We start from the raw sequence: 26,800 nt of genomic DNA on the forward strand, positions 1-26,800 counted from the left end.
ATAATGTGCATGGGGTATATGTGAACAGATCTCCAAGTCTCCTACTCTGGTCAAAGGGTTTTTAAAAAGAAAGGTACCGTAAAGAATCATCTGTTTGTAATTACAGTGAGTAGGTTAAAGAAAATATTAGATAGATGCTAGAGGCTGTAGGTGCATTGGGCAAAAATGTTGAAATTGGTACTCTTGTGACTGTAGCTTAGGAATTGATCTTCTACCAGCACTAGTCAATAGAATTTACTGTGATGATGGAAGTGTTCTATATCTGCACTGTCCAGAATGGTAGCCAGAAGCTGAGTTGGCGATTGAGCACATGTAATGTGGTTAGTGTGACTGAGGAACTAAGCTTTTAATTTCATTTAAATTAACTTAAATTTAAATAACTGCATGTGGCTAGTAGCTAACCATATAGGAAGCTCTGTTCTAGAGGACAGGAAAGACTGCTTCCCTCTCAGGCTATATGTAAGATAGAGTAACGTGAGTTCAAGATTATTTTCTCCGTCAATAGCTGAATAAAGAAATCTTATATTTCCAAGAGACGTGTTTTAAGATAATCAGTGATTATTTATATTTGTTTACTTCTCTATTTTTGAACTTGAAAGTTAACCAGAATGCTTGAGTATGTGGTAGATCTTTTAGATTATTACTACACTTACATTTTTTTCATAAGATTTAGCATTTACTTATAAAAATAGAAAGCTAAGGGTATACTGATAAAGGACTGTTTTCCTGCAGTTTCCAGAGTGTGGATTCTTTGGCATGTATGACAAAATTCTTCTCTTTCGCCATGATATGAGCTCAGAAAATATTTTGCAGCTGATTACCTCAGCAGATGAAATACATGAAGGAGACCTAGTAGAAGTTGTTCTTTCAGGTAAGTAAATAGCTTTTTAAAATTTTGTTGCCTTTTTTTTCACCGAGACTTAGTTTTTGTACTAAATGCCAAGTTCACTTATGCTTAGGTTTTGTATTATAGTTGCTCACTTCTTTCATCTATAATATTGGTTACTATGTGATTTTTACTTTCAGGCAGGTTATATCACAGATGAGAAAGTAGGAAAATAAGCCCTGCATTCCTTGTTTGAATGTTACTAAGCTAAGGGAATTATCAGTTGAACTGGAAGAGGAATATACTCTTCTTTGAGTCAAGAGATAAAACAGTTACACTGAAATTCTGCTCCCTTTTCCCTGTTTCTGTGAAGAGCATAGAAGAGAATTGGGGTTCAGAAAAGAAAATCAGAGAAGAAGAAGTAATGAAGATGTGGAAGAGGAAACTGCAGTACTGTTTATTTCCATGACCTCAATAATGCTCCCTCCCTTTCTGTACTCAGTGGGCATTTTCTTACCTCTCGCCTTTCCCCTCCTCACCCAGTCTTGCCATTCATTGTTCCTTAGCTCCTGCTGTTTCTGATCTCATCCAGCAGCAGGTGGGCAGGATTGTTAGTGAGGAGTATAAAGGAACAAAGAATGCATATAGTAGGCCTGCAAAACTTCTTGTTTGGCAGGAAGTAAAGGAGGAGGAGAGGGTAAGGGGGAGAGGGTAGGAAGAGAAGGAAAGCTAGCCAAGAGTCCAGTTCTGCCATCATTTTTTCCCCTTCCAGATTCTTCTTTGGAGCGTATTGATATCCTCTCTGACCATCACCTTTTCTTGTTAGTCCCTGATCTTTCTCATTCATCTAGCCCTTACACTGATCACTCATCTTCTACACCACAACCCCAAACGTCTATACACGTCCCAATCCTTAACTTCCTCTTCACTCAGAGGCTTCACTCCCTGTCCTCCCTGGAGATCATGCTCATATCCATTCCTTCTTTGATACGGACCCTTTGTCAGCCACAGGAATATCCACTAATGACTTGCAGGTTAGGTGAGAGGATGTCTGCTGATGGATGTGTCTTCTGTTCAGTTTCTCACAGAGGGAGGGGTCTCTTTTTCCTAACCACTAGGACTATAGAGAACAGACAGAGTGCATATGCTGGGATCTTAAGTTAGAACTCAGTGCATTTACCACAGAAACATTGCTATAAATTGAGGGTAAGTTCCAAGTTTTATGGGGTGTTTTTTGTTTTTGTCTTTAGTGTTCTGTTTTCCAGTGTATTGTAAGTTAAATAGTTTTTAATTTAAAACAGACCCAACAACTGTATGCAATCTTATCACTTTGAGAAAATGCTTTTGGAGGTTGAAATATGTACCTACAGACCTACTTTTGTAGCTCAAATTATTTGAAGCTGATGAACTTCCTAAAATAGAGTTTAAAAACCATAGTATTAAATGCTGAAAATAATTTATTTTTATGGTCAGATGAAACTTTCAGAGAAAAAACGATACTCTGTATTTTGACATAAGCAAACATGGTCACCGTTCTTAATCTCATCACAATTACAAATATAAGGGTTTTTTTAAAAAAAACTTTTCTTTTTTAAAAGCTTTGGCCACAGTAGAAGACTTCCAGATTCGTCCACATACTCTCTATGTACATTCTTACAAAGCTCCTACCTTTTGTGATTATTGTGGTGAGATGCTCTGGGGATTGGTACGTCAGGGACTGAAATGTGAAGGTATGTGTTCTAAATTTTTGTATCATTTGAAATAGAATTTCATATTTCCATTCTCTAATCATCAATGAAAGAATAAGGTCAACTTAAACTAGGCCTCTCTGAGGATCATTTTCTCTGTCTGTAAAATGTACTCTACCTCACTGGTTTCATGAAGAGTAAATAGTTAAATGAAGTTATATGGGTAAAATACCTGGCACAAAGTAGTGGCTCAATAAATATTAACTTTTTATCTTATTATCTTTTTAAATTATCTTTTTAAAACGTTAGTCTTTTACATGCCGCAGTAAAGTTGTCCTGAATTAGAATTACTGGGGGTAGAATGCAGGTGCATGTTTCTGATGAAGAAACCATCCTTTAAGGTGGAGGGTTAATAAATTTTTTCCTTAAAGGGCCAGAGAGTAAATTTTTTTAAGTTTTGCTGGTCATATTATAGTCTCTGTCCCAACTAAACTCTGCTGTTGTGGTGTGAAAGTAGCCGTAGAAAAGATGTAAACAAGTGAGCATGCTGTCTTCCAATAAAATTATTTATGAACACTAAAATTTGAATTCCATATAGTTTTCACATCATGGGAGGGATTTGGTACATAGTCCACAGTTTGCTGAAGTGCCTCAAAGCCAGTGTTTTTCACACTTTACCATGTATCAGAATTACCTTGAGGACCTGTTAAAACATACTTTGCTTGCCTTCATCCCCAGAGTTTCTGATTCAGTAGGTCTAGGGTGAAGCCCGATACTTTACATTTCTAACAAATTCTCTGATGATGCCTTTGGGACCACACTTCAAGAACCACCACTCTAGCTAACTTTAAACCTTTCTATATATTTCCTCTTTTTCTTGAATTTGTTAGTTTGCACTTAGCCTGTCATCTGGGTTCTCAATTAGGGTATCAGTTGCTGCTAGAGAAAATAGATTAAATAAAAGAAGCTCCTGTTTTTTATGTAACACACTTATATAGTAAAGTTTTTTTAAATCTACTTATTGTTTTATGTTTTAAAATATATTTAGGCTGTGGATTAAATTATCATAAACGATGTGCCTTCAAGATTCCCAATAACTGTAGTGGAGTAAGAAAGAGACGTCTGTCAAATGTATCTCTGCCAGGACCTGGCCTTTCAGTTCCAAGACCCCTACAGACTGAATATGTACCCCTTCCCAATGAAGAGGTATGTGTTCTAAGGTAATAGAAGGGCATTTTACTTCGTATTCCCTGTGTTTCTACAGGATATATGATATCATCCTAGAACATAAGTTATATACTAAAGAATGGTAACACTCCTACGCTTAAGTAAGTTAGAATGTATTAGTGGGAACAGGGCTTACCAATAGTAATGAATTGCATTTTGTATACCATGAGGTCACATCATCACTTCCCCACTGCATTAGCCTCCTAACCAGTATCCCAACTCCTGGTCTCCGTACCACATTTTATACACTACAGCCAGATTATCTTATTCCACTACAGCTTAATTAACTCTGATTATATCACTCCCCAGATGGAAACCTTTGTATATTCTATGTTTCTGACAATCTACTATTCAACATTCCTTGAACACACCCTCGTTCCCCAATCTTTGTTCTTGTTGGTGTTCTCCCTACATGCCTTTTCCAGATCTCGCTTAACAACTACCTTTCCTGATTTTTCCCCTTACCTGGAAGTTATTTTATCTTTTGAATGCCATAGTGCTTTTCAGTCCTCCCTAGTGGTGTGTATAGCATCCTACCTAATATCACAGTGTTTGTCTGCTAGGTTGTCCTCCAGGAGTTTATGATCTGTTTAGTGAAGAGAGTGCTCTTGTCTTTGTGTGCCCCACCCTGCCCAGCACAATACCTGGTGAGATCTATCAGTAGATCTGTATACAGTGAGACAGTTGAGACTCAGAATGCTCTAGTGACTTGACTCAAGTCACAAAGAAAATCAGTAAGCGATATTAGAATGAAATCCAGATCTGATTATTTTTAGATCATTGACTTTTCCTAATATATTGTACCCTTCAAGGGTAAAGGTAATAGATCAAGGAAGAAATAACTCCCTTGTTCATGTAATAGTATTTAAGATTGCAGTCTGTGGATGGAAGTCGTTTTGCCAGTTAATTGTTTCTGTAACCTCTCTGGTCTTCTGTAAATTAATGGCAAAATCAAGCCTTTGGGCTGTTGTCTTGACACTCTAGTCACAAGATTTTGCTAATCTGATGCAGCAGAGTAAAAACTTCTGAAATTCTTTCACAGAAATCCCGTATTTCCATATTGCTTAGCCCTAGTGTGAGATTTTTGAAGTAGGAGAAGAGTGCTATGGTATAAGGAATTGAGTGCTAAGAGTTATTAGAAACATATACAAGAGTTTGAGGAAAGACTGGTAATAGAAAAATTAGTGCATTTTATACACTGAACTGCACAGGGAACTTAGCTGGGCATGGAGACTATAGGATAGAGATATATTGCTGTAGGAGCTGCACAAATGATGTTCGTATGCCAGCTATCCCCAACTGAGTAATACTAGATTAGGAAGTAGCAGGACAGAGCAGATGACTGAGGCGTTATGTTTTAATTCCTAAGTTTATATTTAATCCTGAAGATGAAAGTTCCTTAGGGAAGTATAAGACGTAGAGTGACATGTTTGAATTGGTTAGACTGTGCAGTGTTTTAGAACAAGTAGAAATTGTGGAGTGGAATGTCTCTCAAGAAGGTTACTTTTGTCAGTCCAAGCATGCAGTTTCAGAAAGGAAGGAAGTACAGTAAGAGGTGAGCTCATGGAAGAAAATCAGAGGGAAAGAAGAGTGGGAAAAGAGGACACTCTAAAAGCATGGAGGAGATAGCAATTAGGAGATGAGAGCAACCTCTAATCTGAGCCAAGGTTAGAGGACAACTAACTTCAAGTGGCTGCACAGTAAGAACCTCTTAGGTTCTCATGTACCAGGCTTCATGCTGGGGGCTTTACTTGCCTTTTCCCATGGAATCCTCACCTCAGTCCTGGAAGGTATAGATATTATCCTGATTTCATAGATAAGGAATGAGGAAGCAAAGTTTCTAAGGAGTCAAGATATTAAACTTCAATGATAACTGAGATAAGCTGGAAAAAAGGCCAGTTGGGAATAGAAACCTTTGAATCTGACTCTGAGATTGTCGTCATTTACAGGTGACAGTAAGAAGGCAGTTTCTGTTACAGTGTATGAAGTCAATAAAGGGAATCAAGTAAAGAGATGGAGGGGCAGAAGAAAATAGACTGCTCATTGAATTTTGTTTTAAATGGGACCACTGAGATTAGTGAAACCAGAATTGAATGATGGCTATTTGGAGATGAGAGAGAAAAATGATCCTTGCAGTACATTTCCGGAGGGGCCAAGACAGGACAGAATCAAGGTAGAAAGAAATTGTTGGGTCTAAGTTTACATTTAGAAAAAGTGGAGCTATTTCTTTCACCGAATGATATTCCAAAGTCAGATATGTATGTATAATTAGGGAATTGCCCCCTTTAAATGCCTTTATTATTATATATAATTGAGAGTTGGCAATGTTGTTACAAAGTTTTTGTGAGCAATTACTTCAACAAATGTTAGTTTAACCATGCTGTAGAAATAATCAGATTACTTTTAGAAAAGTTTTGGTTACGGGTTAATAAGAAAGAAATAAGAACTTAAGCTAAGCAGTAATTTGTAAATAGGGGTCATTAAAGCAAGGTAAGAGAAGCACTTTGACTCAGTTCTAGTTACTCTAATCTCAGTGGTCCCATTTTAACCAAATGCTCTAGGTAATTCTACCAACAGCCTCCTTCCTCCAAATTCTGATTGAGTCTGCTGCACCTTTCTTGCCTTCCTCACTCCATGTAGTGGCAAACCACTGTCACTGGTGAGATGGAAGCGTCTGCCCAGGTGTGTTGAGATGGGAAAAAGGTTAAGAATCTCTGGACTGCCGTGTAGAAGACCTAGGTCTAAGTCTTGATTTAATACTAGCTCTTGGTAATATTAATCCCTTTGAGCTTGCTGTTTCATATTCAAAAATAGGAATAATAACATAAATAACTACTTGTACTGGACATAAAAAATTAGGTGGCTCCTACAACCACAGTCCTGAGTATTTCCTTGCACACATGCTCTGTACCATGTTCCTAATACCCCAGTCTCATCAGGACCTCACAAAAGGCAGTCACTGACTGGCCATTGACATATGGAGAGATCTGTTAGGAAAGTTCTTCCTTACAGGGATATCCTATGTATTTGACGATGACTGACTAAATCAGTCTTAGTCCATTTTGTATGTGTTGAACTTGAGACAAACCAAAAGTGGTAGAAGTAGAAGCAGGAGAAGCAGTGCGTTGAGTCACCACTAAAATAGGGAGCCAGGGATGAACAAAGGCCTAAAACATCTGTTTCTAGTTCCCACTGGCTTCTTTATTAGCTTTGCAGAAGCACTGTGTTGTTCCTTTTGCTGAAGGTGCCCTGTACATGGCAGCATGGAGGAAGGGTGCGCCAGACTAGGACACCTTGCATAGCTGAAGCATGCAAGTTTGGTTTGGGTTTTAACATTCTTTTTGTACTTTTCTTAAATGACTGCTTCATAATTTGTTTTAGAAAATTTCAGGCTAGACATTAGTGAAAAACTGTTCTTTTTATAGTGCTCTCCTCCATTCGTCTGTTCTTCTCTTTTTTCTTCTTTTCCTTCTTTCTACTTTCTTCAAAAAAAGTCTTTTTTTCCCCTCCTCCCCTCACAACTCCGTTACAGTTCTCTGTCTCCTGGTTTCTTCTGGCTTCTTTTGCTTCTATTGGTTGAACATGTCAATGTAGAATGACAGCTTCTCTGAGTTACAGACATTACTAATTATAGAAGGCACGTGAAAGGTCTCAGGACCTCAGTTCTGGCAGTGAAGATGCAAGCAGCTACAACAAGATCTGTAATACATCTAGATGGTAGTTATGTATTTGAATTTTGTGCTGGAGAACATGGACTATACTTTATTAATTTTTGTATCTTCAATACGTAGTATAAGTCTGGCCTATAATAATCAGTGAATGTTAAATGAATGGGATGGGCCACATTGAACTGGCTTATAATTTGATATGTTTATTTCCCTCATATATATGGAAAGGGCCATAGTTAGAAAAATCCAGGGGCTGGCCTGGTGGAGTAGTCGTTGCGTTTGCATGCCTCACTTCGGCGGCCTGGCATTCACATATCCGTATCCTGGGCGCAGACCTGCGCACCACTCATCAAACCAAGCTCTGGCTGCGTCCCACATACAAAATAGAGGAGGATTGGTACAGATGTTGGCTCAGGGACATTCTTCCTCAAGCAAAAAGAGGAAGATTGGCAACAGATGTTGGTTCAGGGCCAATCTTCCTCATCAAAAGAAAAGAAAAGAAAAATCCACTCATCCATCAGGTTACGCAAAATTTTTTAATTAAGGCTATCTTTAATTTTTCTTTTTGTTCACTTGTGGGGAAAAGCCCAAATAAGTAGCAATTACTTAAAATATCAGGGAACTTCTTAAAGCATAATTACTGGGGCTGAAGTTGTTTTAGTTAGTTTTCTATCTGCCATTATTTTATATTATCATCATTAATTAGATTTAAATTTTTACATACATATTTTAGTATTAAAATAAATTTGAAAAACTAATGAGACTTGTTTCGAAATATATTCAGACATTGTGTTCAGTAATTCAACCTGAGCAGCAATAACACTTTCTGATTTATTTACTTTTCCTGTGATTAATTCCTTGGTAAAGTTTTTGAAGGGATTTGGACATCTGTTATGAATTCCTTTTAAGGCTTCTGTTTTTTATTTGTAAAATGCCTTATGTGCCTGGCGAATAATAGTTAATCAGTGAATACGTATGTGAGGATGAAACTATCTTCTGCCTTTTTAAAGCATAAATAATAGCAAAAAATTCTGCACTTTTCTCATTCAAGAGTTGGTAAGTTAATCTTCCAGAGGAAACTGCTGAGATCCACATTTTTAAATTTTTGGCTTTAGTGTTTGAAGTAAGTGACTTTTGTGGTCAAGCCTTGCTTTTAATACTTTGTTTTTAATATTGACTTCTACTTATGGAAATTACTTCTGTTTTAGTCACATGTTCACCAAGAACCAAGTAAGAGAATTCCTTCTTGGAGTGGTCGCCCAATCTGGATGGAAAAGATGGTAATGTGCAGAGTAAAAGTTCCACACACGTTTGCTGTTCACTCTTACACTCGTCCCACAATATGTCAGTACTGCAAGCGGTTACTGAAAGGCCTCTTTCGCCAAGGAATGCAGTGTAAAGGTAGGATTCCAGTAGGGTGTTTTCTTATGTAAAATTCATTTCTGTCTTTGTTAGCAAATATAAGTTTAAAATATTTATGTTTTGGAAGTGTTAAGCAAAGAAATTGATCTCTTAGGTGTTCATTTAAAAAAGAAAGAAAATATACATGGGTATTTATTAACAACTTCTGCTACTGTCTGCAATATGTGTACTAGGTACTAGGAACTATGCTACAGAAAAATTAGAATATAAACATGTGAAAACTTAGAATTTAGATCTGTGAGGTATGGCTGCCTAACACTTGCCAATATGGAATAGTTAGTAGGCAGGTAAGCTGATATTTGAGCTCAACTATTTCTGATTCCAGGGCCAGATACTATCAAAATAGAAAATAATGCTTTTCTCTTTCTATTAAATATTCATTCACACACACGTAAACATATTATGATAGTTTTGATGTTTTTATTTTTAATTATGTAGCTAAGAGAGCTGTACAGTAACTGTCATTCTGGAGAATAATCACACTGAAATAGGTAGTCTATAGTAGAAGCCACTGGAATTATAATGGGGACCACTCATATTTGGATACTAACTCAGAACACTATCATGGTGTTCCAAAAACATCTCTTAATGAACCAGGTTTTTAATAGAGTGATGAAATATTTTTTTTCTTACAGTCATATAATGTTATTATGCTTTTATCGTTTTGTCTCTTATCTTCTCATCTTCTCTACATCACAATGCTATACAACAGAGTAAAAACCAAAATAAAGAGTTTAAATGTTATTAGTCATTGAGCCAGGATAAGGTATAAGTAGTCTGTCGGTAATCTTATGTACTTATTTTTCATGTAATTTTTTTAACAGTTCTTGGTACCATACTTTTTTATATAGTAGAAGTATTTATGGAGTTGAGTTATCCAGTTTTATCTAAATAAAACATTAGAGTTGAGGTCTTTGCAACAATAAATGCTGTTTACAATACAGAGTCAAATAATTGTGTATAAATTTAACTTGAATATGTTAGAAGAAAAAGCTTTCCTTTGCAATATATGGCAACATGGGAGAACATCAAATAGAAGACAGGTTGTTGTCAGGTATTGAATAACCATCAGACAAGCATAATTAAATGTCGAAATTTTATTTCAACAGCTTACTTTTGAATATGAGTTAATATATAAATTAATACTTTAAAATATCAACACTAAAATGTATTGGCAAGAAGCCAGTAAGGAATGTTTGGGGAAAGAACATTAATAACAGATGTACAAATTCTAGCCAACATGTAATCTTAGTAAAGATAGTAAATAATGCTCCTCTGCTGAACAGAACGGAACGTTCCAAAACCATATGCATACAATATTTTGTAGAGGAACTAAAATAAATATGTAGATTAATGAATTTTGAAATAAAACCACTTAACTCTGCCACTGGGTTATTAGTTTAACTTCTTAGAACTCTAAAAGAATAATGTTTTGTGCTTATATTGGTTCAGAGAGTAGCAGGTTATATTTCTTTATAGCTAAGCTATTTTAGTTATCAGTCAAAAAGTCATAATTTACTTCAGTGAGTCCTGTATTTTTGTCATATGAATTAACATACTTAAAAAGTAAAGTAGCCATGATTCTCATTCTTTTGTCAAGCTAAGGAAGAAAGAAAAAAATAATTAGTTAAGGTGAAACAGTTATGCTGGATCATTTGAGAAAACATACAATTCCAAAAAGAGCTATTCATCCATTCATTCATCTGTTTATTTTCTACTTTGTTATATTAAAAGCTCAACGCAGCTTGAAAGCAAATATAAAATATAAGAAGCCATAAACAAATTAATAAAAACGTGGGTAGGAATAAAACGAAATAAAAATGCCTGCCATTAGAATCTACATACCTGCTGCAGGTGGGCCACAAATTTGGCTCTACATTTTCAAAGGGAAAATGGAAACCTTGTTATTTTCACAGTTCGCAAACCTCATGAGATAAAAAACCAAATCAGTTTTTTAAGATATATGCAAGATAGTAATATCATATATGAATTTTTCTAGGGCCTATCATTTAAAAAAACAGTGTTAATATAATGTAAGTTTTATCATGCACCAAATTATTAATGTCATGGGGCTTTTTCTTATAAGGACCGTTTCCCTATTCTATTGGCATAATACCCAGAATTTTCTTGAATCACAAGGGTTACAAAATCATTCTGAATCAGGACTTGAAATGATTTTTACCCAGTTATTGCCAGTAGATGTATTTCAGACTGCTGTTAGACAGTAGTTATGGCAGTGGGTCTCAATTTTACTGTCACCTAAAGAAGTTACTAAAACACACATTTCACAGCCCCCCTCTCAGAGCTGCTGATGTAGTAGGTCTGGGGTGGGACTCAAGAATTTGCATTTCCAACTGGTTCTCAAATGATGCTGATGCTGCTGGTCTGGAAACCACAGTTCGAGAACCACTGAGTTACTTAGTAGTAGTGAACAGCTTGTAACTGACACTGATCAGCTTTACTATCAACTCTGAGGTTCTCGTAAGCTGCAGAGAACCATTATGTGCAAGTGGGAGACCTTGTGCATGAGAAGCTCAGTCCTTCCTCACAAGGTTGTATGGGAAAGCCCTTACTAATTTCTAATAAATGGTTGTGGAATCTCAGTCTCTTTTCTGCATATGCCACCAGGTCCTAATAATTAGGAATTGAAAGTAAGTGCTTGACATATATTGGAAGGGAATTTAATCAGCCTGAGAAACTCTTAAGGGGGATGAGAAAGATGAATGTGAGGTAAGGAAAGGAAACCGAGCTGCCAGCAACATTTTGGCAAAATATTATACAAATAGTATTAAGTTTTCTTTACAGATAAAGAAACTGAGCCCTGAGGGGTTAAACAACTATTAAGAGGTGGCATCAGAATTTGAAACCAGAACTTTAGTGCAAGACCTGAGTTCTTAGTAGAGGAAAACTTTATTATTTTATCATCATCATCATTGGTATCCTCATTACTAATAATACTCTATTTGTGGGTGATTTAAAGAAAGTCTTTAACCAGGTCTGTTACTGCCTGACTTTTTACATAAATTAATAATCTGAATGTTTTATTTTAGATTGTAAATTTAACTGCCATAAGCGCTGTGCATCAAAAGTACCAAGAGACTGCCTTGGAGAGGTGACATTCAATGGAGGTAAAATTCTTTTTCTTAATTTCCATAAAAGATCAGAAAAGGTCACAATTCTTTTGTGTATTATCTTTGTATGAGGTTACATTTGCATACTTTATTTTGTTTACTTTGTTTCTTTGACTTTTTTGTCTGATTTAATAATCAAGCAAAATACAGAAATAAGTAATGGTACACTTTTGTTAGTAATTATGCCTTCTCATCTTTCCTTTATCCACCTATCACCTGGTAGTCTAAAACAGCTGGTAGTGCTGCTTATCCTCTTTCATCTTTAGACATAAAAGGAGTTATATTAAAACCCTGCTGTTGTCTCTAGAACTATTTCATAGTTCAAATATTTATTGACTGCTTACTGTATAGTAGGCACGTTCTAAACTCTTTACATTTATTGGCATTTAAGCCTAAGAACAACCCTTTGAAATAAGTACTTACAGATGAATAAACTTAGGAACAAAGACAATAAATAACTTGCCCAAGAAATAGAGCCGGTAAGTGGTAGAGCTGGGATTTGAACCCGTGTTGTCTGGCTTCGTAGTCCATAGTCGTCAGAACACATTGTACTGCCTCACTGTCTCTTTCTCCGTCAAATAATCATTAAACATTTTCCCTTTTTTGCCATTTTTTTTTCTCTTTTCAAGATTATATTAATAGAAGTCATTACCTTTTTTGGAAGAAAGGAGTAATGACTAAACTTTTCAGCATTATTTTTTTTTTAATAGGGTCTTTTTTTTTTAAAGATTGGCACCTGAGCTAACAACTGTTGCCAATCTTTTTTTTTCTGCTTTATCTCCCCAAACCCCCCCGTACATGGTTGTATATCTTAGTTGTGGATCCTTCTAGTTGTGGCATGTGGGACGCCGCCTCAGCGTGACCTGATGAGCAGTGCCATGTCTGTGCCCAGGATCCAAACCCTGGGCTGCCGCAGCGGAGCGCGCGAACTTAACCACTCAGCCACGGGGCTGGCCCCCCTCAGCATAATTTTTCTTTAACATTTACATAACTGATAAAAATTGAATGTAAGTAGTTCCGTAGGAAGAAAAGCACAGGAATGGAAATTAAACTCTTTAACAGTTTAACATTTTATTTTCTGTAGTTGCTGTTTAACACCATTGACAGAGCATGATTGCTTTTCTCGTTTCAGTTAATCTGAATTAATGCAGTGTTTCTCTGTGATTGAAGTCTTTTGTAGATTTATAGTTCGTGTATTGTGCTTTTCTACCTTTTGATAAATGGGTATGAAGTACTATTTATTTTAATATGCACGGATCTGTATACTAATGAGTTTGATGAGCATCTTTCACATGTTTATTGGTTATTTAGGTTTTTTGCCCCTGTAAATTGCTTATGCACATGTCTGTCCATTTTTCTGTTTATTTGTTGTTACTGATTAGCAGGAGTTGTAGATAAATCTACCTACTAATTCTTTGTCAGTTACTTGTGATACAAATACCTTCTCTCAGTTGGTGGCTTATCATTTTTTAAGCAGCTTTACTGAGATGTAATTTGCATACCTTACAATTCACCCATTAATTTATTCAAAGTTATGCAGCCATCACTACAATCTAATGTTGGAACATTTTCATTACCCTGAAAAGAAACTCCATACCCATTAGTAGTCACTCCCCACCCATTCTTGCCCACTAGCCCCTGGCAACTACTAAGCAACTTTCTATCTCTATGGGTTTCTCTATTCTAGACATTTCATATAAATGGGATCTTATAATATGTAGTCTTTCGTGACTGGTTTCTTTCACATAGCATAATATTTCTTTCACATAGCATCATATTTTCAGGGTTCATCCATGTTGTAACATGTATCAATACTTTATTCTTTATTATTGACAAATAATATTCCATTACCTGACTATATCACATTTTATTTATCCAATCACTCAATGGACATTTGAGTTCTATCCACTTTGGAGCTGTTATGAATAACGCTGCTCTGAACACTTGAGTACAGCTTCTGTGGATGTGTGTTTTCATTTCACTTGGTAGATACCTGGTAGTGGAATTGTTGAGTCATATAGTAACCTTGTGTTTAACATTTTGAAGACTGCCAAACTGTTTTCCAAAGCAGCTGTACCATTTTACATTCCCACCAGCAGTGTGTGAGGATTCTAATTTCTCTACATCGTCGCCACCACTTGTTAGTGTCTGTCTTTGGATTGTTGCCATTCTAGTGAGTATGAAGTGATACCTCATTGTGGTTTTGATTTGCATTTCCCTGATGGCTAATTGATATTGCACATCTTTTCATGTACTTATTAGCCGTTTTTACATCTGCTTTGGAGAAATATCTATTCTGGTTCTTCACCCATTTAACTGAGTTATCTTTTTATTGTTGAATTGTAAGAGTTCTTTAAATATTCTGGACACAAGTCCTTTATTTGATATATGATTTGCAGAATACTTTCTCCCATTTTGTGGGTTGTCTTTTCACTTTCTTGAGTTATTGTTTGCAGCACAGAAGTATTTAATTTTGATGAAGTCCAAATTATTTATTTTTTCTTTTGTCACTTACTTTTTTGGTGGTGTATCTCAGAAGGGTTTGCCTAATCCAAGGTCACAAAGGTTTACTCCTATGTTTTCTTCTAAGAGTTTTATAGGTTTAGCCCTTACATTTAGGTTTGTGATCCACTTTAAGTTAATTTTTGTATTTGATTTAAGAAGGGGTCCAATTTCACTTTTTTTGGATGTAGATATCCAGTTGTCCAGCACCATTTGTTGAAAAGACTATTCTTTCCCCATTGAATTTTCTTGTGGAAAATCGGTCAAAGTATAATAGTGGTGGCTAATCTTTTACTTTGCTTCTAGTATGTTTTGCCATATAGAAACTTAAAATTCTAATGTAATAAACTTAATTATGCCTTATGGTTTTTGCATTTTTTTATCTTCCTTAAGAAATTTCTTTATCCTGAATCATAAGGATATTTTCCTGTATTTTCGTTTTAAGAGTTTTAGAACTTTTTTTCACATTTAATATACTGTCTCTAAGTTTAGATGTATTGGTATCCCAGTAATATAAAACTCTGAAATTCATTTAAAACTTTGCCAGAACCTTCCAGTCTGGGAACAGATACAGATATACCAATGGATATTGACAGTAGTGACATGAACAGTGATGGTAGTCGGGGCTTGGATGACATAGAAGAACCATCTCCCCCAGAAGATAAAATGTTCTTCCTGGATCCGTCTGATCTTGATGTGGAAAGAGATGAAGAAGCTGTTAAAACAATCAGGTAACACACGTGTATGTATTGCAAGCTACTTCCAAATGCAGGGTTAGTCCAGGGGCTCCATTAGGAAAGAAAAAGCCACATCTCTCTAAGTGCAACCTAAAGTTCAATTTAAACTCTAAATTGTGGCTAACTCTTTTACATGCACCACAGTATTTATACCTGAAATAAATTATATCACTCTTGCCATCCATTCAAGATGGGAAATATGAGAATCTTTGTTTTCTTAAAGAGAAAAATGCTTTATTTAAAGTAATTTAGATATAATATCTAGCAGTGGAGCAGCCACCACAAGGTGCCAGAATTGAACTATCAGTTAAAACAACCACTTTCTTTACACAGGCAGATTACTTGGTGTTAGAAATACCAGTAGGAATATATGACTGAAGTTGTTGCACAAAGATAATGGTAACGAATTTAGGGCAATTTTCATATTACCACAATTAATCTATTAGTACTTTGTAAAAATGCTATTGGATTATAGAACTGAAATATCCCTCTGTGTTTATAGAAATTCAGTTTTTGTATATACAGTCCTATGGTATGTACTACCTTGTAATAAAATGTTAATGTATTGGCAGGTTTTGTTTTTCACAAGAGGCATTTAGAGAAAATGGATCATTTATCAATCTCACATGGCTAAATCATCATTTATTCAGTTTGACTTATCATTAAATTACAGCTATTATTACTATTGTCATTATTAATTAAAACTTAATGTTTACCCTAGTTGGAGAATAACAAAACTTAGCTAGTTTCCTAATCATAAATGCTTCATAATTTAAGGGAAAGTATTTAACTCATTGTAAAACAATGTATTTTTTGCAACTCCCACCCCAAATTGCTCTTCTTTTCCAGCTGCACTGTTACTGACCCATGTTTCAATATTATCTGATTTGAATAATTACATTATTTTTTGTATCTTCTTAATATCTGTAAATCATTTTTCTTTCAACATTTTATTCTAGAAGTACTTTTTGCTAACACTACGAACAATGGAATTTGACATTTGAGCATGTGAATTTGGGTATGGGTGTACAGTCATACATCACATCTTAATGACACATCTTAATGACAGGGATGCATTCTGGGAAATGCATTATTAAGCAGCTTCAACATTGTGCGAACATCATAGAGTGTGGTATATAGCCTACTACACACCTAGGCTATACAGCACTAATCTTATGGGACCACTTTCATATACGCTGTCTATTATTGATTGAAACGTCACTTTGCAGCACATGACTGTTCTTGCCTTTTGCTTTGATATGAATTTACTAATTTATCATGCTGCCTAGGGCGGGAAGATTCTCAACAACAATTCCAAATGAGACCCTCTCCCAGCCTCCAGATCTTCCAGTTGGGGAGGATGCTTTCTGCTCTGTTGCTTGCTTATGTTTTGTGACCCTCCAGAAAATATTCATGACAAATAATGTGGACTTAGAGTATTATCCTGATCTTTCATAAATCAACTTGTGTCATCATAACCAGAATAATTTATTTTCTTCTTGAGCCATTGTTTGTGTTCCTAAGATATTTTAAAGATTTTAGCTCAGTTGTGTTAAAAATGGCTTGAAGAGCTTACAGTATTTGTATGATTTTTAAAAATTGAAACTACCAATATTTATCATAAATTTTAAATATCTTTTAGTCCATCAACAAGCAATAATATTCCGCTAATGAGGGTCGTACAGTCCATCAAGCACACAAAGAGGAAGAGCAGTACGATGGTGAAGGAAGGGTGGATGGTCCATTACACCAGCAGAGACACCCTGGTCAGTAATTACAGACATTTTAATGTGATAGTGAAACTCTCTTTCTTTGTTTTGTGCATTTTTTAAATCAAAATGAGATATGTACTAAGACTAACAATTATAGTACACTGAAACTGTAGTCACATTTGTAAGAATTTTTAAAAGGCAGAATATTTAATGTATTGTCTTTACAAACTGGTAGAGCAGTATAGATTCAAAAAGGATCTGGGGATATAACACCAAATGCACTATCCATGAAAGAAATAATTGATAAGCTGGACTTGATTACAATTAAAAACTTATGCTCTACAAAAGACAGTGTCAAGAGAATGAGAAGAAAAGCCACAGACTGAGAAAATATTTGCAAAAGAGACATCTGATAAAAGACTATTATTCACTATATACAAAGAACTCTTAAAACTGAACAGTAAGAAAACAAACAACCGAATTAAAAAATGGACCGAAGATCTTAATACATACCTCACCAAAGAAGATACACAGAGGGCAAATAAGCATTTGAAAAGATGCTCCATATTATATTTCATCAGGGAAATGCAAATTAAAACAAGAATAAGATACCACCACAGACCTATTAAAATGGCCAAAATTCAGAATGCTGACAACATCAAATGCTGATGAGGATGTAGAGCAATAGGAATTTTCATTCATTGCTGGTAGGAATGCAAAATGGTACAGCCACTTTGGAAGACAGTTTGGTGGTTTCTTAAAAAACTAAACCTGATCTTACAGTAATATGATCCAGCACTTACACTCCTTGATATTTACCCAAAGGAGATGAAAACTTACATCCACACAAACCTGCATATGGAGGTTTGTAGCATCTTTATTCATAATTGCCAAAACTTGGAAGCAACCAAGATGTCCTTCAGTAGGCGAATGGATAAATAAACTATGGCACGTCCAGATAATGACATATTACTTTGCGCTAAAAAGCAGTGAGCTATCAAGCCATGAAAAAACATAGAGGCATTTTAAAATTACTAAGTGAAAGAAGCTAATCTGAAAAGACTACATGCTGTGTGATTCCAACTATATGATATTCTGGAAAATGCAAAACTTATGGAGACAGTAAAAAGATCAGTGGTTAGGGGACGGGGACAGGTAGGGATGAATAGATGGAATACAGGATTTTTAGGGCAGTGAAAATACTCTATATGATACCATAATGATGGAAAGATGTCACTGTGCATTTGTGCAAATATGTAGAATGTACAGCACAAGAGTGAACCGTAATGTAAACTGCAGACTTTTGTGATTATGATGTGTCAATATAGGTTCATCAGTTGTACCAAATGTACCACTCTGATGGAGGATATTGATAATGGGATAGGCTATGCATGTACAGGGTCAGGGGGTATGTAGGAAATCTGTACCTTCTCCTCAGTTTTGCTGTGAACCTAAAACTGCTCTAAAAAAGTAAAGTCTTAATTTTAAAAAATAATTTAAAGACATGAAAAAAAATTCTACATGGCAAAAAACAAAAGCAAAGACAAATGATAAACTGGATCAACTCATTCTAAACAAGGATTAATTCAATTGTGTGTAAAGAGTGTCAATAAATTGATAAGAAAATGACAACATAATAGAAAAATGGGCAAAAAAAGAGTGAAGACTGTTCACAGACTAGGAAATACAAATGACTCTTAAACATGCGAGCTTGATCTTGTTTTTAATAAAAAGTACAATTTAGGGGGCTGGCCCCATGGCTGAATGGTTAAAGTTCTGTGCACTCTGCTTTGGTGGCTGGGTTGGCGAGTTTGGATCCTGGACGTGGAACTACTCCACTCATCTGCCATGCTGTGGAGGCATCCCACATACAGAATGGAGGAAGATGGGCACAGATGTTAGCTCAGGGCTAATCATCTTCAAGCCAAAAAGGAGGAGGATTGGCAATGGATGCTAGCTCAGGGTGAATCTCCTCACCAAAAAAAAATAAATAAAAAATAATTTAAAATTTCACTGAAATACCAGTTTTTATTTATTAGTGTAGCAAAGGTCAAAAAGTTTAACAACATACTGCATTAGTAAAGGTGTGAGTGAATAGGCATTCTCGTGTTGCTGATAAGACTATAGATTGGCTCAAATCTTGTGTAGGATAATTTAACACAGTCAAGCAAAATTACTTGTGCACATATCTTTTGACCTAGCGAGCCAACCTTTAGAAATTTAGTCCAAAGGTAAATCATATATCGATGTGTGTGTGTGAGATGCATATGTATTTTGCATGTGCATGCATTAAATTCTCTAAAATGATTCCCCAAAATCTAATAACATTGCTTGCCTAGCATAAGAGTAGGAGTAGGATGAGTGATGATGGGAGTCTACTTTTCATTATATATCCTTTTTATATTTTCAGAGTTTTGAACCTCATGAATTTTAAGCTTATTCAAAAGTACAGATTTATGAATAAAAATGATAGGAAAACGAAAGTACAGATACTTTAAAGGAGTCATTATTTTTGAAACTTACAGTTTTATGCTCTTTGTTTTATAGAGAAAAAGGCATTATTGGAGACTTGACAGCAAATGTCTAACATTGTTTCAAAACGAATCTGGATCAAAGTATTATAAGGTACAGATTTCACATTTTAAAAAACATGTATATTAAAATATTGTATGTTTTCTGAATGTATCTAAATAATATCCATTGGTTGTTATATTGGAATATACCTACTACAACTCTGCCTGATATGGTTTATAGAAGTACTAAGTTCTTTGTTGAAGCAACTGTCCCCCACCCCTCCTTTTCACCCTCTGTAACAGCCCTCCCACCAAAGGTAGTTTTTCATTGTATGTTTCTTTGTTTTTAACCGGCCTGTCTGGTTGCTGCTGCATTCTTTCTGGGCACTGTGATTTAGATTAGACCGTTAAGAAAGTCCCATAATTATTGCCTGTCCAGAAGAGGCCAACGTGGTATTTGCTGTTTCTCTCACCTTCCATTGTAACTCAGGCCCCAGTTCCCAAATGCTTCTTTTGGCTCTGTCTCCTTTGTATAGCATTCTTTGCTTGGCATTGCTCTACATCTCACCACGTCATAGACTGATACCAAATAAGATTGTAAATGTAGCAATTGTATGAGTAAGAAAGAGAAAAGAAACTAATGACTTGCTTTGAGCTTTGAGTTGGGTTTTTTAAAATAGGTTTTTGCCTTAGAAAGTGGACTAAACATAAATGACTGTTACAGTTTACCCCAATGGACGGAACCAGAATAGAGTGCTTAAACAACCTATACTGCCATTCTACTTTTGTTGCTGTTATTTCTGCTTCATACTTTTGGGGTTCTATCTTGCAGACAGCAGCCGGTAGAGAAGTAGCTGTTGAGTTGATTTAATGACAGTTGGAAAGTGACAAGTGTTGGATATAGTGGCAGTTGCCCTCCTAAATCCTCTCCTTCTTTGCATTCTAATAACCTGCTTCAGACTTTAATCACTGGCTTAGTTATTAGACTCTATGCTCTGCCTCTGGCATTGCTGGACATGCACATCATTCAAGGCGGATACTATCATAAGACTTGACTGTGTGTTCCCTGTGCCACATACTTGTGTTCATCTTAATGGCATTGATTAGAAATGCATGTATTTGATTTAGTGAATTTGAAAATAACAAAGATGTATTCATATTTTCCAATGCTTAATTTTTTACTTCAGGAAATTCCACTTTCAGAAATTCTCCGCATATCTTCGCCACAAGATTTCACAAACATTTCACAAGGCAGCAACCCACACTGTTTTGAAATCATCACTGATACTATGGTATACTTTGTTGGTGAGAACAATGGGGACAGCTCTCACAATCCTGTTCTTGCTGCCTCTGGAGTTGGACTCGATGTAGCACAGAGCTGGGAAAAAGCAATTCGCCAAGCTCTCATGCCTGTGACCCCTCAAGCAAGTGTTTGCACTTCTCCCGGGCAAGGGAAAGATCACAGTAAGCAATGAGCTTGGTGGTGGTTTCTTTTCCCCGTTGGTTCTTAGGCATTTTGTGGGTGTGATTGTGATTCTGTATGTATTTTTAATGCTCATTTTAAGCTTCATCTTTAGTAAGCAGTAACATTAGTTAATTCCTTTATGAAATTATGTTGGTTATAGTGTATCTATACAATCCCTAGAGCCAGGCTCCAGAGTCAGTCTCTCTATATTTAAATCCTGCTTCTGCCAACCTGCTATGTGACGTTACGTAAGTACTTTACTTCTCTGTAATAATACCTACTTTATAGGGTTGTATCTCTCTGTAATAGTACCTACTTTAAGGGTTGTCACCATTAAATGAAAGAGAACCGATAAAGTGTAGAACAGTGTTTGGCATCCATGAACTCTCATCGGATTACATAAACTATCAGTATTAATATTTTGCTTCATGGTGGGATATAAATAGGCTGTAAAGTGCTGTGGTTCACATCATACTCATAAAATCTGTGAAGTCAGAAATGCTGTATTTCTTTTATTTGAATTTAAGCATTCAGAAATACTAAAAATTTATTGAAAAACATGGTCTTTGCACCAAGAAAATTTATAAAATAAAACCTAAATTTGATAAAGGTTCAAGTGAACACTTAATCAGAAAGCTGTAGTAAAATGTTACTTTCCCCCTATTGGCATTGTGTTATTTATTGGGAAACATAATTCATTCATTAGACAGACATATTTAAATTGAAATAGGTATCAGCCAGTTTCTAAATGTATTTTATTTCAGTTCAGATATATTATTTTGTGCAGCTCTTCTTGGCATTATGCATAGGCTCTGAGCTAGAATACAAAAGAAATACAGAAAATTTAAAAGCTATTAAGAGAGATAGGAATACATACATAGGAAGTGTTACATGGTATCATAAAGCAGTAGCGTGCAAAAATCAGTAATGCATTACGCAGGAACTCAGATATGGATAGGAGGAGTAAGCAGAGACTTCGTGATTGAAAAACCTGATTTGGACCCTGACCTTGGCTCTCAAGTATGTCAGGACAGGCAGAGCTGAATGGGAGTGGGGGAGGCGTAGTGTTACTCTAGTGGAGGAGACTGGTGTGATCAAAGGGACAAAGATAATGACCATGAACATGTTTGGTGTTTAATATTGATTCTTAGAGGGAGAATGTTCTTAGAGGATATTCACAGTGCTTCTTAAGTTTTGGAGGATTTTATACAGAACTCTTGATATTCTAATTAAAACCACTGACCGTTTCCTCCATAAAATAGTCTAAGCACATACACAAATTTTATGTATAATTAGGGACCCTTCCCAAGCACATCCATGGACCTCCTCCCGATTGTTGAGAGTCCCTAAAGGCTGAATTGCAGAAGGGTGAAGAGTGAGGATTCTGGAGAATGAAAGCCCAGCTCTGCTGCTTACTGGCTCTGTGATCTAGGTCTCTACAGTTCTCTAGTCTAAAGCAGGAATAATAATAAATGGGCGTAATGCACTTAGCACACTTCCTAACATGTAAGTGATACTGTTGTGTTGTTGCTGCTGCTGTTGTGGTTCGCTGTTCACGTAACAGCCTATCTGGAGCAGAGTTCTAGGAAGCAATAGAAATTAAAACTGGATGGAGCTAGATAGTTGCAGCCTTTGAAACCAAATATTGACTTAAATTAGGAAACTGGAACTACCAAAAAGCAGAGTTTTAGACACATTAATTTTGTTGATGCTGTGCCTTTTTTGTTTCATTAATTTTTAATATTTGGATTATTTAAGATATTTTAAAATTGACTTAATATTTTTAAATGGAATTTTTCACTGTCATTTTACTTATTTTTGATGCATAGTTTTCTTACATTTCATTGTTAATGAAGTTTTATATTTTTACATTTGGGATTATAAAGGAAATTTCGTATCTTGTTTCTCTGCGTTGTCTCTGAGATTCTACCTGATTGATACCTAGTCTCTTGCTCACTTTCCGTGTTTCCCTTTTCTTTTTCTTGTCAGTTATTTCTTTTTTTTGATTTTTTTGAGGAAGATTAGCCCAGAGCTAACTACTGCCAGTCCTCCTCTTTTTGCTGAGGAAGCCTGGCCCTGAGCTAACATCTGTGCCCATCTTCCTCTACTTTATATGTGGGACGCCTGCCACAGCATGGCGTGCCAAGCGGTGCCATGTCCGCACCCAGAATCCGAACCTCCGAACCCCAGGCCGCCGAGAAGCAGAATGTGCGAACTTAACCGCTGTGCCACCGGGCCGGCCCCTCTTGTCAGTTATTTCTTTTGCTTACCAAAATAACACAGACATTTAAACATTATAGAAATAAGTAATCTAAAATGAGAAAGCCCTCCCTATACACGCATAATACCCGCCCCCCTTCCCAGTCCTTTATCACTCCCCTCAGAAAACCATTATTAACATTTGCTTTATATTTCTGGATTTGGGAAGGGCTTGAGGGAAGAGAGGGAGCCTATACTATCTGTACTGTATTGTTATTTTTATTTTCACCAAAAACATGGTCATACTCTGTGTGTTCCTTTTTGCAACTCTGTGCTATTTTATAAATATATCAGATATATTTCAATGTCAGTATATAGATTTTACCTAGTTTTAAATTTTTTTATCATGAAAGTAATGTATGCTTTTTATTTTTTAAAAAAATGCAAGTAGTATAGAAGTATATAAAGACTAAAATCTTTGTTCTCCAACCCCACCTCTCTCACTCACCAGAAGTAATCATATTTTTTGTTTGTTTTTAATTCAAATGCCGCTAATCTGCAATTTCCTTTTTGACTTAATATTATGTCATGTGCAGCTTTCTGACTCAGTACTTAAAGTTCTACACCATTAAATGTTTAAATAGTGTTCCTTTGTATGGATGTATCATATTTTATTTAACCAGTTTCTTGTTGATGGATTAATAATTGTGTATGGATGAATTTTTTTATGAATGCAATTATATTAACTACGTTAGCCAGTTTTTAAAATTTAATATGCTGTGGGCATTCACATGTCAGTAAACCTTAATATTATTAAGTCATATACTAACAATTTTGTTCTTTTCTCATGCATCATTCTTGTATTTTACAGAAGATTTGTCTACGAGTATTTCTGTATCTAACTGTCAGATCCAGGAGAATGTGGTAAGTAAAAACTACAGCTAAAATATGACAACTGGGTGATCAAAATAAGGAAAATAAGATGTGACAATCTTACTAGAGAAATAGGTTCATTGCCAAAGTATTGATCAGTTTGCCTAAAGACACTAGGCGAGATTGTGTGAGTGATAACTTCCCTGAGGAGTTCTGCTTTATGAAGGAAACTGAGATTTCTTAAATTAGGAAAGGAAAGTTAACCTTTCATAAGGGTATTAGAATATTGCAAAGTGACAGTGTAGTTCAAAGAGAATACGTCTTGTTGGGTCAGCAGGGAAAGCTTGCCAGAGGAAGTGGAACTTGAGCTATGCCCAAAAAGATGCAAAGGAGTTCTGACAGGAGTACTGAGAGGGTGAGGGTGGGGGAGCAACATTTCATGCAAACACAGGGAACAAGAGGAGCGAACAGAGGGGAGCAGGAAATGTAGGACTTGAAAGGAATTGTGACTAGATTCAGTTTAGCTGGTGCGTGTTAGGTACATGTAAGGGATTCTAACAGGGGTACTTTCTATAAAGGGCTAGATAGTATTTTAGGCTTTGCAAACCATATACAACTACTTAACTCTGCCATTGTAGTGAGAAAGCAGTCGTAGGCAGTACATAAAGGAATGAGCGTGACTGTGTTCCAATTAAAACTATTTGTGGACACTTAAATTTGAATTTCATATAATTTTCGTGTCACAAAATATTATCTTGATTATTTTCAATCATTTAAAATTTTAAAGTCTCTTCTTAGATTAGGGGCCATACAAAAAGAGGCAGCAAGCTGGATTTGGCCCACAAGCCATATTTTGCCAACCCCTGCAGTAGAAAGACATAGAAGTTAGAAAATTGTTCATTCGCCATGCATAAATTTCTCTGATAAAAATCTCTCTTCCTTTTCCACCTGGGGCATCCAGCTGTTACAGCTCTGTAATATATAACAGTCATTGGGTTTTCTAAGATTGCAGTGAAGACTAGATATCCAGTAGTGTTGTAAGAGATAGAGAATTTCAAGGACGTAGAATCTGTGTGTCTGTTGTCCTAGTGGTAGGTAGAATAGATACCAGATCCTTGGGAGAGAAAGGGGGATAACAAAAATATAAGATCACAAAGTTTGAAGAATCCTTCAGGAACTTGACATATCCATTCATAGCCGAGGAGGGAGAAGGTTCAAAATTAGTCTTTGTGAAAGAACCTTTTCTAGCATTTTTTATTTAAATAATGGATGTTCCCTTATCTAACTTAATTACAATCAGAATTTGGTTGATTAAACAAAAAATTGATTAAAGTTGGGAAGCATATAAAAATGATTCTCACAGACCTTAAAAATTTTTTATTGTAACTTAAAAACATATATATGCACATTCATTTGCTTTTGTCACAGGGCTAAGATTTTTTCTGTAAGTATGGGTCTGCTAAGTACAGTTCCAGTTTGTCTTTCTTGCATCAGCCACACCTGTAACATAGTAATGTAGTTCTGATGCTAACCACCCTGATTTTTTGCAGGCTCCATAGGTTAAGGGTGCAGTTCCCAAGAAGACTGCCTTCACTTGAGACACCAAACACAAGTTCAGGGGTCCCCAGGTTACCCACACTTCTGACCAACTGGCTACAAATTCAGAGGATTCCCATGATCCCACACTGAGGTTCAATAATTTGCTAGAATGACTCAGAACTCAGGAAAGTGCTGTCCTTACAGTTATAGCTTTATTGTAGAGGATACAAATCAGGACCAGCCAACTAAAGACACATAGGGTATAGTCTGGGAGGGTTCTCATTGTAGAGCTTCTGGGTCCTCTCCCTGGAATCAGGACATGCCACCCTCCTAGCACATTGATGTGTTCACCAGCCAGGAAGGTTTCCTGAGCCTCAGTGTCCAAAGTTTTTATTAGGGCTTCGTTATATAGGTGTGATTGATTGAATCATTGGCCCCATGATTAAACTCAATCTCCTACCCCCTTTTCCTCCCCTGAGTTTGGACTGGCTCAAAAATAATCACATGGTTGGTCTTTCTGGTGACCCTCTGCCATCCTGAGTCATCTCATTAGCATAAGCTCAGGTGTAATCCAAAGGTTTCCTGAATAACAGAGATACTCCTGTTACTTGGGAAATTCCAGGGCTTTAGAGTCTCCCTTTCAGGAACTAGGGACAAATTCTTCATTATGCAACTCCACCCATAATGCATTGTCTGTAATTTCCAATTTTCATTTCTTTAAAGTGCAACCAAGGATACTTGTAAAACATTCTGAGAACAGAATCCTCACTCCCGCAATCTGTGGTGTTTATTTTGCTCACAAGTAAATTGACAGCAATTGTTTTAGTACCTCATCTTTACAGACTTGCCAAAACTACTTAGTATTCCTAGAAATCTCTCATGTTTTGTTGACTTATATATTTATTTATATTTAATTTTTTGTAATACTTACTTAAACCATGTAATCTTTATAATAAGTATCTTTGGCATAATGTTTGGGAACAAATTCACTTTTAAGAGTTACTCATGTGGGGACTAGCCACAGCATTTGTTACAATCCTGTAGACATCAGGACATGTATGCTTTTCAGAGAGCATGGAGGGTAGAGGTTATTCTGGTGAGTGAGTAAGAAAAGGTGTTAGGATAGCCTCTGCTATAGAACTTATTTGACCCTGATATGATGCCCTGAATTATTTATCTTTTAAATGTATTTTTCTGTTTCCCCTGCCATATCATAAGCCCCTTAAGTACTAAGTCTCTTTTACAAATTAGCTACCTATCACAGAGCCCTAGTTAGAGCTCAGTAAATGTTGGTGATA

General features: G+C 36.0%; 1 protein-coding gene across 3 annotated transcripts in view; it reads left to right on the forward strand.

The window, feature by feature from the left end:
* The window catches only part of PRKD3 (protein kinase D3), an 82,522-nt gene that overhangs the window by 36,760 nt on the left and 18,962 nt on the right, over positions 1-26,800 (forward strand). For 2 of the 3 annotated variants that reach the window (XM_023618417.2, NM_001309468.2), the window contains 10 exon segments: positions 733-871; positions 2,425-2,556; positions 3,563-3,720; positions 8,618-8,810; positions 11,882-11,959; positions 15,012-15,195; positions 16,844-16,967; positions 19,461-19,538; positions 20,614-20,890; positions 23,962-24,014. In XM_023618417.2, the coding sequence (XP_023474185.1) occupies positions 733-871; positions 2,425-2,556; positions 3,563-3,720; positions 8,618-8,810; positions 11,882-11,959; positions 15,012-15,195; positions 16,844-16,967; positions 19,461-19,538; positions 20,614-20,890; positions 23,962-24,014 (1,416 nt within the window). 3 annotated transcript variants of the gene reach the window in all.

Source organism: Equus caballus, chromosome 15, assembly GCF_041296265.1.
Source record: "Equus caballus isolate H_3958 breed thoroughbred chromosome 15, TB-T2T, whole genome shotgun sequence".
In the NCBI taxonomy this organism is placed as follows: domain Eukaryota; kingdom Metazoa; phylum Chordata; class Mammalia; order Perissodactyla; family Equidae; genus Equus; species Equus caballus.